General features: G+C 39.5%; 2 protein-coding genes across 2 annotated transcripts; both read right to left on the bottom strand.

Moving 5' to 3' along the window:
* Nucleotides 1–581: 581 nt before the first annotated feature.
* TMEM14C (transmembrane protein 14C) lies at nucleotides 582–6,506 on the bottom strand. The gene is made up of 5 exons (XM_053466399.1): nucleotides 6,392–6,506; nucleotides 5,111–5,187; nucleotides 2,179–2,280; nucleotides 1,633–1,720; nucleotides 582–729 (listed from the first exon to the last, which is right to left on the bottom strand). Exons 2-5 carry the CDS (start codon nucleotides 5,184–5,186, stop codon nucleotides 672–674), a joined length of 324 nt encoding a protein of 107 aa, XP_053322374.1. The 5' UTR covers nucleotide 5,187; nucleotides 6,392–6,506; the 3' UTR covers nucleotides 582–671.
* Nucleotides 6,507–10,095: 3,589 nt separating this feature from the next.
* PAK1IP1 (PAK1 interacting protein 1) lies at nucleotides 10,096–17,247 on the bottom strand. The gene is made up of 10 exons (XM_053466398.1): nucleotides 17,096–17,247; nucleotides 16,478–16,640; nucleotides 15,988–16,108; nucleotides 15,590–15,664; nucleotides 14,853–14,905; nucleotides 14,477–14,622; nucleotides 13,022–13,119; nucleotides 12,009–12,108; nucleotides 10,889–11,012; nucleotides 10,096–10,636 (listed from the first exon to the last, which is right to left on the bottom strand). The coding sequence occupies exons 1-10, from the start codon at nucleotides 17,243–17,245 to the stop codon at nucleotides 10,494–10,496; spliced, it is 1,173 nt and encodes a 390-aa protein (XP_053322373.1). The 5' UTR covers nucleotides 17,246–17,247; the 3' UTR covers nucleotides 10,096–10,493.
* Nucleotides 17,248–17,736: the final 489 nt, after the last annotated feature.

The raw sequence follows: 17,736 nt of genomic DNA, 5'->3' as shown, positions 1-17,736 counted from the left end.
ATCAATGACGTGAGTGCATAAAGCTGAATTGTGCATTTCAGCCGCTGCAGTTCCACCAAATGAGCACAAGGTGGGAGGGGAGAGCAAAACATTCCTTTAATGATATCCACAATACCATGTCAGTAGAGTCTGACTTCACTTGCGTCTGGCCTGCAGGGTGCACTTCAACAGCAAAAGCGACATCCGAACTGCTCATCATACTATGGAGGTGTATGTGTGGCTCTTACACAGCAGTAAGTAGAAGAAAAGGGAGAGATGTTCTAAAGAGCTTAACCTAAAACGTGTCATAAAATGGAGGAAAAGGCTACAGCCCCATCAAACTCAGCAGCCTTCAATTCTGAAAAGAAAGATTTTTAACCCCTTAAGGACAATGGGTTGTCTTTAAACCCATTAAAAACAATGCATTGTGAGCCCGTACGTGTACAGGCTTTGTCATGAAGGGGTTAAAATGTATACAGGAGTATCCTAGCTTTTCACAGTATGGATGCTTTGCTTGCCAATTTGCTTCAGGTTTAATTCATAAATCCCTGACCGTGATCTACAGCACTAAAAAAAAAAAAAAGACATTATGCACAATGCACTATTTTGTAAAAACTTGCGATTTTACTTAGAAAGTTAGCCAGGTACCACATACGTAAATACATCAATTACAGAGCAGCGATTCGTTCTCATCACGGGTTATGGGGCTTCTGCAACATCTTCAGCCCAAGTCTTCCGACCATTAGCAGACTGTTCATGACAGAGACAAAAACAAAATACATAAATCAAAAGATATTTGCACAATTTAAACGGCTCATGCAACAAAATCAAGATTAGTTCTATAACACAGGGCAACTTTAGACAAATATACTAATTTTATAGAAAAGTCCTTTGCTGATGCTTTGATGGATTTATTTTCTCTGTAATTAACCAAGCGAGTAAATATCTGTGACCGCCCCGTCCAGGGGTTCACCACATGGAAGGCCTTTTAAGCACCGATGGCTGGCTCAGCTAGTTTCACCCTTCTTTAGTGGTTCTCTTTCCTACTCCTTCATGAATGTCACAGACTTGCATAGAGATCACAGTGCCTGTGCCTCTTCAGAACGATCATATATCCCTGCAGGTTCTGATCGGCGTTTTAAAATGTAGCAGTTTTCCGGGTTTTGGGGTTGGAAGCTGTTACATGAGATCGGGCAGCAGAAAGCCGGCGATGCTTGCTACTGCTGTCGGGGGAGTCGAGGCTGTCCTCCCGTGCAAGAAGGGCAGGGCGTACCAGTACATCCATAGGAGACTGAAGGGGTTGAACATCATTTATAGAATATTTATGTGTATTTACAGATTGCGTGCAGATTCCTTAGTTGTTTTTTTGTGTGTATACCCTGACCATTTCAACAGCACCACAAAACCTGTATGTATCTGCTTAGTACATGGCTAAACCATCTCATTGCATATCGCCCTTTAACCTAGATCTGCAATAATCTTGGACTGTAAACGTTCCTGAGCAGTGTCCTTCTCGCCTTTGATCTAGAACATCTCAGCATATAATGCACTAATCACCAATATGTTCTAATTAGCTATTGTACATTCTAATTAACAAAAAAAAACAAAAAAAAAAACAAGATAAGCAGCGCATATTACAACATTCTTCGGTACCTGGCTCCCGCAATTAATCCCGCAGGCATGAATTTTCCAGAATTGTAGAACCGGAAGCCCATAACACCGGCTAAGGTGCCAGATGCCACTAAAAAAGAAATGAAAGTAAACGTTTTAGCAACGTATTTCAGAGGATGACAAAACGTTTAAGCAACATGGATGTGCTAGATGTGTCCGGAAGCGATTTCTTCCTATTGGTGTAATTTAAGGACAAACATAATTCTGTACAAGAAAAATGTGATTAGCATTTGTTTCCTTAGAAACACTTCACTGGTTGGGTTTGTTTTCCCTGGCTATCTCTGGAGAAATGAGGTCTTCCGAGATAAGTTAATTATGGGGTAAATTAGATACAGACCACAATTGTCTTGTTAACTCCTTTTTATGCCAAATACTTCAGTGCCAGTTAAACAAAAACATACAACACATTTGGTTTATTGGATTAAAATGACATAAAATATTCCCACGGAACATACAAATGCATTTTATTGTATGTCATAAGACAGTAATGTAAGGGGGAAGTATAATATTTAAGAGCTAAATACTCACTTAGTGAAACTAATACGTTCTTTGGATCATTGGATATCTGATAGGCGCCCAGACCAGCTAAACTCCCAAACAGAAGGCCGGCTGCCAGAGATGGAACACTGCCTGGAATAAAATAGTAAATAGACATTCAACCATCAAATCATGTATTGTAAAAGCTTGAGTGCAACACCAACAGAAATGGGTGCATAGTACACATGTCCAAGCAAAAAAACAAAACAGTAGGATGGGTGGCTATTGGGCTGCCAAGCTGGGCCAGAGACAGAATCTGGGACAAGCTTGCCAAGCTGCACACAACACAAGTCGGGAAGCCACATATGGGGGTACCTGGAGGGAGACTTCAGCAAGGCCAACTTTGGTCTACAAGCCTTCAATCATGACGAGTTGGGCATAGCCAGAAGTTGAGCTCGAGCCCACAATGGTTTGCCCAACTATAAAAAGTCCCTGGACTCGTATACAATTGTTCAGGTAGTTTAGAGCCATGTAGACTTGAGTCACTACCCTCAATGCTATTTAGAATTTCAGCATAAGGCTAGGTTTCCACTTGGTTTTTTTTTGCTAAAAACGCCTATAAAAACGCCAATAGCGCCACCTGGCGTTTTTTTAGTGAAAAACGGCTGCAGCCAGATGTTAGCTGTTCTTCAATAGGAAATCGCAAAATGCCATTTCCACTTGGCGTTTTTCTGTTTGGCGTTTTTTCAGTCCTCTTTGGCGTTTTTCTGCTTTTTTGGGCTCTGTGGCAGTTTTTCAAAATCGCAGCATGTTGACACTCTGGCGTTTTTTGCAAGAAATCTTGAAGTTTTTCTCCAATAGAAGTCTATGGGAGAGAAAAAACGCCATGAAAAAGCCATGTGGGTTTATTGCCTTGACGTTTTTTATGGCGTTTTTTCCACAGTTACAATGCAGAGGATGGACCCAGTATCTGTGTGTCCTACGAGAAATAGGCTGAAAGCAAACAGTTTCACACAAAACAAAGTCCTGGACTGGTTCATTGAATTTTACACCATTTGGAACAAACATGCCATTGCAAACAAACATACCCGACGCATCAACTGGATCCTGCGTGCCAAAAGCAACAGCAAACAATTTGCACCATCATTTGGGGCCAATCTTCCCAGAGGAGCAGACATTCGGAATAAAGCATGCCTTACAAACCACAGAAAAGAGACAAAAGGGTCTACCAAGTAAATGACATCAGGAGAGGGCAGATACTTGCCATTTATCCTAATCCCTTTTAGCTGGGTGAAACTTCTAACTTGTAAAGGCTGGAAAAACTGCCTAAGGTCAAAAAAAGCAATTTCCACAGAAAGGCTAAAACGCCAGAAAAAAACTGCAGAAAAAACGCCAAAACGCAGGTAAATGCAGTGGCAGTTTTCTTGGCAGTTTTCCTGGCGTTTTTCATCAAGACAAAAACCCAAGTGGAAACCTAGCCTAAGTGTGTAGAATTCTACCCCTTTCCTGCTCCAATCCATTCTGTAGAGCCGTCACTTTCTTATCCTAGCTCTTCATTTGCTGACCCACCACTCTACTCACAACACCACACCTTCTCCTCCACCAGTATGCGTTAACGCATGTTAATGTCAGAATGTATATTGTTCATTTTAAGGTTATTCCTTTTTCACTACCGCAAAGGCGCTACATTATCTGCTGGCGCTCTGTAAATTAATGTAATGTGCCGGTCCCTCCTCTGACTCCGAATACACTCCAGAATAAAATTTCAACTCCTCTTTCTTGGAGAGCCCTAACAAAACTGCACCCCTGGATCTTTGCTCTCCAAACAACCCTCTTTAATCGTTAGCACTTCTACCCTCTGGCATACTCCGGATCTTACCTCTGCTTTACATGTTCTATGGAATTCCCTACCTCGTTCCACTACTTATTCTAGCGTTAAACATCCACTAAAAAAAAACCAAAAAAAAAACCCCACCTATTCAGAGAACCGTACAGTCTATCCCCCTAATACCCACAATCTGCATCCTGAAAAGAAACTGGTCTCACCTTTGAGATCTCCACGCGACCCTTTTTCAAAAAACATTTTCCTTGCAGATGTGTTATCTCACCCTCAACCTCCTAATAGCCGGCAAGCTCACAAGAGCAGGGCTCTCTTTTTGCACCAGTAAGTCTTAACATGTTAATGGCATGATTAACTTTTTGCATAAAGTCAACTGTAATTTTATTTTCCACTCTGCCTTATTGTTATAGTGCTACAGAATCTGCTGGTGCTCTATAAATAAAAACGTAACCTAATACAAGTCTGTAGAGTACATTAGCTGTTGGGCCGAGCACTATACCATACTTTTATTCATTGAACTTTATTTTATTGCAATGCTATTTTGTACACTGAAAATGATCACAGTGAAGCCAGATCCCCTAAAGATTAGGCTTTGATCAGGGAGGGTACCCTTTTTGGGCTCCTGTAATCCCTTCAATATGCCAGTGGTCCTTTTCATCAGAAGATCTGGCTCTCCTACAGGGCTTTTGGCTGGGGAGAGAAGAAAGGGATCACATATCTCTTTGGGGAGTATGGCTTCTGAGGATTCAGGGTCTGGTGCTCAATTGTGGCCCTTACTTAGGCACTGATGACCTTTCATTCATTCATTCATTCATTCCACACTGAAGCACTGCAACCAGGCTTCTGTATTTTCACAACTCCGCTTTTTGCCTCAGCCTCTCTGCTGGCAGTAAGCATTTTTTTAAATGAACGCCTCAGGGTTGGGGTTTTAAATGGTCACCTTATTTATTTGTATGTGTTAATTTTTAATTGAAGTACTGAACACCATCATAAAAAAAAGAAAAAAAAATTAAGTCCCAGAGCACTAAACTCATAAAAGATTATTTTGGTGGGGATGGTGGATTTTGCCAATTTGGCCACCAGCATTCTCTATCTTAAAATAATATTTACATCACATTTATACCAATATTTTTATATACATACCTGCTTTAACGTAACCAATAATTCCTCCAGAAGCTACCAGCGCAGCATATCCATAACCAAACCAATCGACACCCATTCTAAAAAGAACAAGGGGAAAAAAAAAAAAAGTTTATACTTTACTAAAAAATACAAATAAATTACCAGACTAAGTATAACACACATTCAATTCACAGGTTTCCTAAAAAGTATGTATTTTATGGAATATGCAATGTAATGTGTGGAGTCAGGTCCCGGTCTTACCCACAATCTGGTTTGAAACAATCTCCTAAATACTTATCTCTTAAATAAGTAACATTGCTCTTATTTTACTGGAGGCTGCTGAAGAACCCAAAGAATTGGAGAGGCTGGCATGGCTTGTAGATAAAGCATGAGCATTCGTAACTGCTTATAACACGCTTCAAAACCAAATTGGAACACACACCAAAAGTTTGGGGTCACTTAGCAATTATCTTGTTTTTAAAAGAAGGGCAAAACTTGCGCATTAAAAAAGCATTAACTGCATCAGAAATACAGCGCAGATGTTGTTAAAGTTGCAAATGACTGACGTAGCTGGAAACGGCTGATTTTTAATGGAATCTCTTCATAGGCGTACAGAAGCCCTTTATCACTCCCATCACTCCTCTGTTCCTATGGCACGTTGTGTTTGCTGATCCAAGTTTAAGTGTAAAAGGCTAATATATCATTAGAAAACTCTTTTGCACTTATGTTACAGCTAGAAATGTTCTTGTTTTCCCATTAAAACAGCTAAGTGACCCTAAACTTTTGAACGGTAGCAGTGGCATATAAATAAATAAAAAATCCCACATTATTTCTCACAAAAAGCGAGGCCACTGTGGTGGGTTTTGTTACAATGCACCATAATAGCATGTGCCAGGGAATGCCAAAACACAGTGACACTGAAAGGGTGGTAAATGTGACGCAGGGGTGCTGTCAGCTATTAGAGGCTACACATGGGAGCTCTAATATCACTCATATTATCTTTTATTTCAATTATCTGTACTATAAAAAAAAAGACATAACCAACTGAAGGTGTGAATGATCACTCAATAGAGTAATAATTAATTAGTCCACACATAAACCCACCAATCACACATCTCCACCACTTATTGCATAAACACACTTTCCCCCATTCCACTCTAAACATGTACGGAATCTGCATGACGCGCAATAAAGGAAGTAAATGCAATGTCAACTTCCTGCAGCTTCATTGAAGGACTCAACCAGAGGCCGAGTAACCGGAACGGGTAGATCGGTAATCGTGTCTCAGGTCGTCATACTCACCTGTAACACGGCTGCAAACAAACCGGGCTGCGTGACCTCAGACGTGACCACCAAACCTCCTCGCAGCAGACAGGGAGAGGCGGCGTCTAATCACGTGATCTGCAGCAGCGTGTGTGTATCTCTGACCACGCCCACACACGACCAGATCGAAAGCAAGCCCTGGGCCTGTTAGATAAGCGCTGGGGCTGACGCCCGCCGAATAGCTGCGGTTCAGTGCGAATTGTAGCGTTTTACGCAAAGTCCGTTATATTCGTATCTGAAATTTTTGAAACCAATAATAACACGGCACATAATATACATTAGTTAAAGTATGTTTCTTTTTTAATGATTTGTTTTTTTATATTTAATATCCCGCGCAAAAGCCGCCCAAATGCTTAAATGATGAGATTCATGTTTAAGTATACGCAAAATGTATAGGACTGCAGGGGCGTAACTAGAAGCCTCAGGGCCCCGGTGCGAGAATCTGTTAAGGGCCCCCCAGCACCCACCCCATCTACCCCCTTCTCAGGCTACCCTCCCTCTTTACCCCCCTTCTCACTATCAACCCTACCCCCCTTTGTAGGTCACTTACCGCGCAGTCATGTGGTGGGGGCGCGAGGCCTCTGTCTCACTGCTCTGCCGCGGTGTGCATGGCTTCACTGCTGAGCGCCGGCTTATGACGTCATATGCCAGCTCTCAGCATGAAGCGTCGGCTCCCGAGACAGAAGCCTTGCGCTCCCAACACTGCAGTCGGGGCAGCGCTGAGGCAGGCGGCAGAGGAGACAGAAGGGCCCTGGAGTCCTAGGTTCTGTCATCCCCTTTGAATGTATGTATTGTAAGAAGCACTATCTAAATTGTTGGCGCTATATAAATAAAATGTATGAAATATAATTGAATATAAATCATATCATTGATAATTAAAAGTTGTGGAGATTACTGGAACTTCTTCCTCTCTATTGGCTTTCTAGATAAAATGGTTCCTGCTCATAAACAGTGTTATTTAGCTCTTTGTAAATATGAGTAGGGCCACCTAATAGATTGTGAAGGCCCTTGTCTCCATTTGTTCATTATATTATATTGTCAGTGTTAATGTTATTGGTAATTTTCTATGTTCTTCTATTGCAACAGTGCTTCTGAATCTCCTGGCACTCTATAAATAATATAACTCAATCGACAATAAAAATCGGATATTCAATTCCTTTTGGTCCTTCTGTTAAGCGTTACTCTTATCTTGTACACGCGGCAAGGGCGGTGTATGCTCTTCAGAGCTTTTATCATCAGTCCTAGCTAGAGTAGCTCAGATAAGACCGCAGACAGGGTGACCGTGAGAACACAAGAACATCTAGATAGAAGGAAGACAGAAACTGTAAGTGAATGAAGAGGAGATCATTATATGATTGGTGGCTCGAAACAGCTAAACGCGGAATGGGTGGCAGAATAATGGCCAGAATGGATTTGAGGCAAATATAGTAATAATATAAAAGGACCTTATGTAATCATTGGTGTAGGCAATAGTCAAAAATATGTAATCGTTGGTCATAAATAAATGATCATTGGGATATATTAATAGCCTTGAACGATAGGGAAAAGGGTTTCCCTGACCTTAAGTTTGGAATGAAGGACTTGCTGAACAGACATTCTATAGATAGGATTGTAACTTGTTAATGCATGGTACAATTGTGACTGTAAAAGGGCATTACAATATGCTTACAGTTACATTATTAGGCATGTTTGAACACCCAATCAGGTGAAGACCAATAGATTGAAATAGTCATCCAAACCACATATAAGCAAGGCATTCGTATGGCATGGGAGGAGAGGTTAGGGGAGATGCACTTGCCATCTATGGACTCTTCACGTCTTAAACTCTCCCTCCCTCCATCCATCCTCAGGAATGCATAGGACAGATGTCATGAACTAAATTCTTCTCAAAGGTTTTGTAAGACTTATTTTGTATTATTCTTATCTACTTTTTATATTTATCATCCACATTTTTGTGTGTGTTAAATATTTTACATTTGCTTGCACCTAAGTGACTCTGCCTATTTTTGTGATACATACATATACATATATATATGTTGCTCCAGCTGTATGAAGTCTGTGTTGGCCTTAAATTTATTACCGTAATCAGCATTAAAACTCATAAAGGCTTATTATGCATTGCATGAGATAGAAAAGCTACTGGCAAGTAATTGCTCTCCACTGTAGTTATTCAACACTAGGTGGCACTGAGTTTACATGGTGGCATGTAGATTCTGCCTCCGTCTGTTTGCCATGTTGGGAAGGAACCCCTAAAAAAAAGACTTTAAAAACCATGCGTGTGGAGGGGAATAAATGTTGTTCTGTTGTATTTGTTTTCACTGGGTCATATGAGGTTTTGAGCTGCCAACATGAAATTAAAATTAATATTTTGATCTACAAATTTACATTTGACGTTATTTAAAACACTCCAGGCTACATATATGTAGATGTATTTAAAGTTATTTGTTGCAAGCTGGAAAGAAGAAAAAATGCTCATAATTATGACGTGAAAAAAATCCACATTTCCATGTTACTATGATAGCCAATTACTCAGAAACATCGCTCTACCTTCCCTAATTTGCCTTGATGATAACATAAAAATATGCAAATCTGAAACTTAACTGAAAGCTCGTCATTCTTCCTGCCTAACTCAACATTTCACACCCCTAAAACTGACTAAGAGCCAGTTAAAATGGGCCACTGCCATCTGTTATTACAGTAAACCATGCCAAGTAAACCAAAAGTATTTGACAAATAATCAGAGAACCCCCCTGATATTTCACATGCTGTGATTTCTAATAAAAAATAACTGAATTATGCAGCATTCAATCACATATATTTAACCTGACATTACTATAAATGCAGTAGAAGCGCAGCCCTCCGGATCTCGGGAAGCTTCATCAGGCCAGTGACACATCTCGACATGTTCTAGTTCGCCAGCTAGAATTTAACCTTCCCTGAATGTGTCATTGTTTTACATTTTGAACATTGCGTGGCATAGATAACCGATTCAAATTACTTTTAAGTTGAGATATTGTAACTTGGGTAAACACGGCTCAGCCACGCACCTGTTATGAATATAACTGCAGGCCTCAAGCAGAACGGCATTTAGGTAAATTCTTGCTTTGAACAGCTAAACAAGAGCCACCTTCCCCGTTCTAATGATAGGGAAATAAACCCGGAAATTAAATCTCAAATATGTACTAAATACAAAAACTTAATCTTTATTAAACATATTAAAATACTGTCTCCCTGGCAGAGACACACACCTAGCATTAAGACTTATTACGCTACTCATTTCAGCAGCTGATTAGCTTAGTGATATTATATCGCTAGGTGAGTCTGAGCGAACTAACTAGTCCCAGGTAACTTTTCATTTCAGGGTTTAGCGAGGGCGTTCTTTACTATTTAATCACCGGTATTTTAATATGTTTAATAAAGATTAGGTTTTAGTGTTTGTGTTCAGTTTTATCAGTTAAAAGATTTTGGTTAAACTGCTAGTGTTCATTCTAGGATATCCTGAAAATCCGGCCTGGTTCTAACCCTCATGGGTCTAGAGTTACAGTACTGAGAGAAGGTAAAGTTAAATGTTAAAGACTGAGGTTCAACATGCAGATAGCGCTAATGTGTAGATGAAATGTGTTTTTAGCAGTTATCCTAAATGTGTTAAATATCTGAGCAGTAAGACCATCAGAAATGACCACTCTCCTGGAAGCTGATGTTTTATTTCCATAACTTAAATACACAGTTTGCTCTAGTTGACGTTACAAAAATATATAACATTTATAAAGTGTGGATAATCTGTCTACCAGATGCCAAACCAGAATATGTTTTAACTCAGGAAAAGCCCAGTGGAGCTTTGGGCCAAAGAAGAATGATTGACAAAGATCCATGTGTTTTAGTAACAAAGAGGCTCAGGACAGACACTATGTATATTTGAGCACTGCACACATGGTGTGGTGTTGTACACAAGATCTTTATCAGTAATCCCTCAACACATTTTCTACAATTATATTCTAGTCAGAAAACAATTGTGAACGGTTCTGCCTCAAACTCTTGTGTTAAACTGATTTCGTTGTAATTGGTAGAGTGAAATGGAAGATCAGTCCTTGCTTTGCTGCTCTTTCTTCTTCTTTTGCTTATTTCCGACCTTTCTCTTTTTTTGTACAACTTGTGTTTCCGGTTCATCCGTCTCCTCTGTTCTCTCTCTTTGGATCTTTGTTTTCTTCTTGGGACTTTCAGAATCTTTGACAAGAGCAGATATCAAACAATCAGACATGGCAACAGGGCCCTAAAATGAATGCTTTAAATGAGGCCTCATGCATATGATGGATGCAAATCCATTAATCTTTGGCTATATATGGGATATTCAACATCTATGATCAATAACTCCAGAATGGGTTGATGGGGCTATATAATTTAAGGATCAGATGTGCCAAACCGGAGAAACATGTCTTAGAAACAACTCTCAGTTTTTGTTTATAATGTGTTTCTTACCGGCAGGAGAAGTGGTATCTTTGCTGGGACTTTCCTTTTTATCTGCCCTGGGCAGCCACACTGAAACACATGTAAGCCTTGCTGATGTGCTTACTTCACAAAGCATTGGTGGGGGAGTCTGCACCTATAAATAAAGCAAAAAGCTTTTAGGCACATAGTACACCATTTTTTACACACACACACACAATATCCAGCATTAAGTAGGATAAATCCGTATAATTCAAAGGAACTGTAGAATCTAAATTACAAGTTGCAGTGCTGGAGGCAAGCGAGACTGACTGAGCTAATATGACTTCGCCCTACCCAGGCTGCCTGTTATAGTTCCTGGGGCACAGTAACAAAACAAAAAAAAAAAAAAAAAGGTGGTTAAAAATGGTTTTCTGGTAGGTAATATCCCACCTGACATATATTCTCCCACTAACTACAAATCTCCGCCAAACAGGCCAACCCCAACATCTTTGGCTCAAGCATATTGTACAAGATTGCCAAACACAGTTGCTGGGCCTTATGCTGGCCTACAGGGTCTGACTTCTGCACATTTTAAGTGAATCGGCTGTCTTTATGGCTCACGCGGCTCAAAGTGAAGCCAGATTGACTACTGTCCAACCCATGCTTGGACAGTAGTCAATCCGGCGATGACTTGTATTCTTTGCAGGGTGCATATTTCAAGAATGTGAAGCTTGCACGCTACTGGAATAGGATCTATATGAGCCTGGACAATATTTATTAAAGCTTGGAGGCGTCTTGATTAGCTCAATCATCCTAATTGTATTAAGCTGACCCCTGTAGAACAATTACCTAAAGGTCAATATGATGTTTTTGGATCGGTGCATGCACAAGCGAGCCAACATACTTTCAGAAGCACCATATAGTACCATACAATCTATAGGAAATTTCATTTATCATTTTTGATACATTCCAGAAATACCTGAAATAGTTTGAACTGCCTTTTGTATCAAATTCCAATGAATTAAATAAAAATACAAAACCATATTACCATCATATTATTACAGTGCTTCTGTCAACTGAAGGGGCCTGTGACAGGTAGATTTAACATTTGAAACTGAAAATTATACAAAATCTCACCATTGTCATCTGTGACATCATTAGCTCGACTCACCTCATCGGTATCCATTTTCCACATCTTAACATAACCATCGCTAGATGAAGACACAAGCACTGGAGAGCCTTCAAACTGAAACATATACAGATTCTTCACCCTGGTACAAAAAGAACCAACCTGGTTATCTGCATACGAAGTGTCTTGTTGCTTTTCTATGACGAGTTTGTGCTCAACTTTTAGACAGTTCCTAATATTTCAGAAATGTGCAATCTGGCATGAATAGCAATCCGAAACAACGCTTTCCTGGAAGCCAGATTATCAAACGCGTTATATGGTTTATAGCATGGAATATAAGAGGCATATACACTACACAATGCACAAACATTAGATATTACATTTATTTATATAACGCAGTAAAATTATTTAAAATCACACACAATAACAAACTTCTACAAAAGCAGAAGAAGTTTTACAATCTAGATCAGAGTCGGATTAAGGCACGTGTGCATATTTAAATTATATAGATACAGCCTTCTAGATCGTAATCACAAATATAAGTACCTTTTACATAAGAATACCGTCTCCTTACAAACTGTACTTTTTAGTTTGACGCACATTAGTGGTGATTAGAAATGTTATCCAAAGAGCAGATACTGTTGGAATGCATCTAAAACTTGCATTGTCTCTCTTTGCTAGTAAAATGACGAGACAGGCAGCCTCCTGTGGTATTAACATCCTGTTTCTTATTGCTGCGTACATGTAAAACAATTCCAAAGCCGGTAATAACACACCTCAGGAAGTGCTACACAGACAGCAGCGAACACTCCCGGCAGATTTCCTGACACACAACGAGTGTTTCTAATAACACCGTCACCGTGTTCAAAGGCATCTTAAATAAAAACACCCTGGCACAATTCCGCAACAACAAAGTCGAGCAGGCAGACAAAATATGAATAAAACTAAACTCCATTGAAATTTTTGTTGAGGTCATGTATTTCAACGGTGCAAAAAATGTGTACTTTACCCAAAGGTAAATCAGACACGGAATAAAATGGGCGACTGGTTCTTACCTATTTTCGTGAGCTTTAAACTCACACAGACATTTTTGCGAGTCTGTGTCATACAATCTGATCACCTCTTCATCTCCTGCCACAGCTAAAAGTGTTTCCTGTTAATTCACAAAATGAGACTTTAATGCACAAATGATTACATGGCATTGAGCCAGGGATGCATTACGCTTTAAAAAAACCAAAAGAAGTAAATCTGAAACCTCATATTAAATAGTTTACGATGAACTTAAATATGCATCAACATGCTATTTACTGGAATCAAAACTGTATCTGTTAAAATATTAAATCTAGCATATACTCATAGTTCCATTGAGATGTTTACTAAGTAGCTCAAGGCATTACACAGGACCAGTAATCTTGAAGATAACAGTAGCAGTGAATTGGTGCTTTACGAGCTCTGATATTATATATGACATCATATAATCATTTAATTCCCCCTCTATTTGCCATGATCACTTAGTAAGAAGGTATATCTCTTCCTAGACTCTACCTGCGTCCCGATAAACATGTTGTATATAGGAATGTGGCAGTTGCCCAATAGTATACATATTATATTGCAATGCGATCAGAATATTGATAGTTATAAATTTAGCTAACAAAAAACTATTTTTGATTTCATTTGTTTTCAGACAACAAATTCCTCTCTCACACTCTTATTCACTCTCTCACAATGTGTCCCTGCCTCCTTTCCCGTAGCTTTGCTTCTTCTTTTCTTTACCAGCTTCTCTCTCTGTATCTTCTTTCTTTGTCCACTTATCTGTCAAACAGGCCTCCTGGAGCACTTCCGCAAAAGGGAGGAACAGGAGAGAAGCTGTCCATATGATTCCGCCCTTTTGCAGAAGTACCACGAGAGGCCAGAACAAATACAGAATCGTGGAGAAAGAAACGCTCTTGCACCTCTCATTCTCCACAAATCTGTCTGCATTATTAAAGGGAGAAGCCACGGGGACAGCCTCTTCCCGATTCCTCCAATCAGGGGAGCGGGTGTGCCCAAAGGTTTCACCCTTTTGCAGAAGTGCTCCGGGAGGCCTGGTTCATGGAGAAGCAGACTAAGAAAGAAGTGGATGTAAAAAATAAATAAATAAAAAAGGCAGCATAAGATTAGGAAAGAGAAGAAGCAAAGCTCCGAGAAAGGAGACAGGGACACGGAATCGGTCCACGGAGAAGCTAGGGAGACATTGGGAGAGAGTGTGAGTACATGTGAGCGAGTGAAAAAAACAAAATTCAAACAAAAAGGATCTTCAATCTATTGATGATGAAGATCCTTAAAGAATGTAATTATTGCACTGTCACTCACAGATGGACATGAGGAAAAGAACCCAGATTCAGAGTAAATAGTGACAGCAACTCAGTCCTAGACTCGAACTCAAAGGCATATATATTGGTATTATACAGTGAAATGTCTTTAAACGCTATAATAAAAGGAGATGTTTCCACAGCTGTAAACTGTCTTACCGTAATGAAACCTATTGATGAGATTCTTTTGGGATTACTAATGGTGCCAATGACTGATGCAGTTTCCAGTTTGTACATGTCCAGTTTATCATGCATTACTACTGCGTATTTCTCTCCACTGGGAGACCACTGAACTATGTGTGCATCTGCAAACAGAAAAGAACACAGAGAGCACTGTTTAAAGTTTATATATGTAATAATCGCAATAAGCGATAAAGGCACAGAAAACAGTAACAAAATACTTGGTGGGCAGTGGTTGCTGATAAAAGAATACCTTTATACAGGCATGTCAGAATACCCATGCAGTGCACATGAATATTTATGCAAAGATCAAGAAAAGTCACATAATAACTGGGATACAGTTAACTTCACTCACTTTGTTTGATGTTCTTAATAAAAGCAGAACGGCCTTCAACTAGATTCCATGTTCTGTATGGAATAAAAATAACAATGTTACAGACAAAATAAAATCATTTCCGGGTGCGTTACAAAGAAGAATGAGAGAATAGTTTAGGACAGTAAAATTGCTAGTTTGGCAGGTTCGGCTTCACATGCCACGAAACCCGGTTCTCACACACAGCCTCCAAACCTATTTAGAAAAACATGAAGAATAATGATGAACATAGTTGTGCAGATATAAGGTTCATTTAATCTAAAGGAATCTAAGGAATCCTGTACACCTGGCTTAACACAACAGTGTATACTATCTAAAGCAAGTATGCTTTATACAGGGCCAGCTCAGCCCTTCTTGTTGGAGAAACTAGCTGGTGTTGGCCCCTCGTAATGCAGGGTGATGCGAGGGAGGTGAAATGCTCAACATCCCAGGAAACCCACCCTGAGTGAATAAATGTGAATAAGATTCAACACTAAATGGTATCAAACTCCTGGGCTGTCAGCAGCCCTTGAGGCCTGGAGATTGAATACATCTGATCTGACCTGTTTAGCCTGCAAAATAATTTATGCAGTTAAGCAACGTAATTTTGATGGTTAAAACCATTATTTTGTTTAATCTTCCTAAATCGTAGCTTTTGGTAAATAAAAGTCATGTTAAAAACAGACCAACGTAGAAAAGAAATTACAGGATTCCATCTAGCAAAGCTGTATTGTACTCACCGTAAGGTTTTATCTGTTCCAACGGATAATGCTAACTTTCCTGAAGGGTGAATAGAAAGAGACAGCACATGTCCCCTACAGAGAATTCAGGGGAAAAAAACCAATTAATAAAAAAAACCAACAACACTCAAAATGATATAAATGCAGGAACAGCAGCAGTATTACAGATGATAGTCATAGCCCAAATAGGCATCAAAACATTGGGGAAACTCTTCTTAGCTCAAACACAAGAGAGAAGCTTCATATATCTCACAATTTATACAGCAGTATTATTCATTCTAGTTGAAATATGCCACCAAAATCAAGAGTACGGTCAGTAGAAACGTTACAAGTTTCGTTATACCCAAAAGAAAGATCACGTGTTTACAGATCTGCTATGCATGCAGAGCACAACTCACTTGTGAGCTTTGAATGAATGCTGGCATTCCCACTTCTTAGTGTTCCAAACACAAATCAAGCCATCCTCAGCCCCGCTCAGTAGGTGCGTGTTACCATAGAACTCCAAGCATGTGATTGTACCTAAAGATACAAGAGAAATAGAGGTATATGTAAGAACAAGTATCATACATAAAATAATTGTGTTATGACACTAAGCCAGCTTTCAAACTGTGCTTGCCACTTGAATTAGCTGTATTAATGTTTCATTCTGACACCTCCAGCAGCAAACCACAAGTAAGTAATACCCTTACAATACACACAGTGAAAAGTGCAGAGGGCATATGAACTGCAAAATCAACAATCACAAGCTTTTTCAGTGTCAAGATCATTTGAATCCTACCAACGGAGTCATCCAAACGGAATACAAAAAGTTTTAGTTACTCACCTAATTTATTTATTTAAATACGTTAAAATGTAGTTCATTTTAAAAATCACAGATTGCTAAATTACCGTTGTGATGCAACAAGGATCCGTGTTCAACTTTCTTCTTCATGTCATAAATTTGGATGGTTTCATCTTTGCTTCCAGTGGCCACAAACCTGTTATTTACAGCCACCGCAGACAGGGAAGCAGTGTGCGCGTGATGTGTGAAATCGGCTGTGGCCAACCATTGCTACAGGTGGGGGGGGGGAAAGGAGATATTTAATATTGTTACATTTCATTATTTCCACAGATCATCAGCTACTTTGTATTGTATGCCATTAACAGCGCTGAAATCCTGCACGGTGAGGAGGTCATCTATAAGATATTTTCACGCATTCCAGGAGGCATTAAAGCCTTGCAAGTAAACACGGCTTTCAACAGAAAAGAAAAAAATACTTAGAATGTGAATTCCTCTTAAATTCATTGCAGGAAAAACCTGTCTAGTAAGAACAAGAGCTGTCATTGTACAACGCTGCGGAATATGATGGGGCTTTATAAAACAATACAAAATACGGTAATAATTATACATATGGATCTCTAGTAATTCACCACTCATTCTGTTTAGATGTATATACGTTAATTAAATGCAGACATTTATCACTTCACCCAGAGATGCATGCTACCGAGAATGGAATTGCTACACACCTCCCCTTGTTGCTGTACTTTATATCCAAACAGTATCTGCTCGTAACACCCCACCACTATCTCCATGCAATTCTCCGTGTCGCTCATCGCAGCAACATGTGCATTCAAAACAGACATGCATGGAAGTCCAAGGGTCCTCGCAGCTGTCATTAGGTGGCCAACACGAAGCCTGCCGGAAGAACAACCGGGTAATACCAGCACCACTTTTTTTTCGTTAGCGAACAAAACGCGAACTCATCGCCTACTTAATTACAGTTACATCTCACCACTGGATCAATCTGGAGAGCTATATTAATTGGTATGCATTCGATGTGTGTTATACAGGCAATAATAAGACCACCGTGCGTGAACCCGGTCGCGTTGGTGACGTCACTCAAGCCGTACAAATGCGACGGCTGAAGTTCAGAAATTGTTCTTCATTTGTCGAGAAACTGTTCGTGATTTTTTTTTTTTTTTTTTTTTTTTTAAACATCTCTTTCCCTTGGTGTCCAGAGTCAATGTTAGTTTTGGTCAAGTTATGTTTTATAAATAACAGTAAATTGTGTTATGTTACAGTTGAATAATAACAATAAAAAATCTTTATTTTCTGTTTCTTCTCAGCATGTGTCGAATCAACAGAAGCAACAAAAATTAATTGGTAA

This window comes from Spea bombifrons, chromosome 5, assembly GCF_027358695.1.
Source record: "Spea bombifrons isolate aSpeBom1 chromosome 5, aSpeBom1.2.pri, whole genome shotgun sequence".
Classification (NCBI taxonomy): Eukaryota; Metazoa; Chordata; class Amphibia; order Anura; family Pelobatidae; genus Spea; species Spea bombifrons.
The sequence above is the reverse complement of the archived record's forward strand: the minus strand, read 5'-3'. Positions and strand labels throughout refer to the sequence as shown.

Bases quoted from the DNA above. Each gene is read 5' to 3' on its own strand.
- PAK1IP1 (XM_053466398.1), bottom strand. From the start codon at position 17,245: ATGACAGCTGCGAGGACCCTTGGACTTCCATGCATGTCTGTTTTGAAT. The intron at 12,109-13,021 runs GTAAGAACCAGT...TTTTTGTACCAG, and splicing joins TTTAAAGCTCACGAAAATAG to GGTGAAGAATCTGTATATGT. The intron at 10,637-10,888 runs GTAAGAAACACA...CTCTTGTCAAAG, and splicing joins AGATACCACTTCTCCTGCCG to ATTCTGAAAGTCCCAAGAAG.
- TMEM14C (XM_053466399.1), bottom strand. From the start codon at position 5,186: ATGGGTGTCGATTGGTTTGGTTATGGATATGCTGCGCTGGTAGCTTCT. The intron at 2,281-5,110 runs GTATGTATATAA...ATTTTATTCCAG, and splicing joins TATTGGTTACGTTAAAGCAG to GCAGTGTTCCATCTCTGGCA. The intron at 730-1,632 runs GTACCGAAGAAT...TGTCATGAACAG, and splicing joins GGATTAATTGCGGGAGCCAG to TCTGCTAATGGTCGGAAGAC.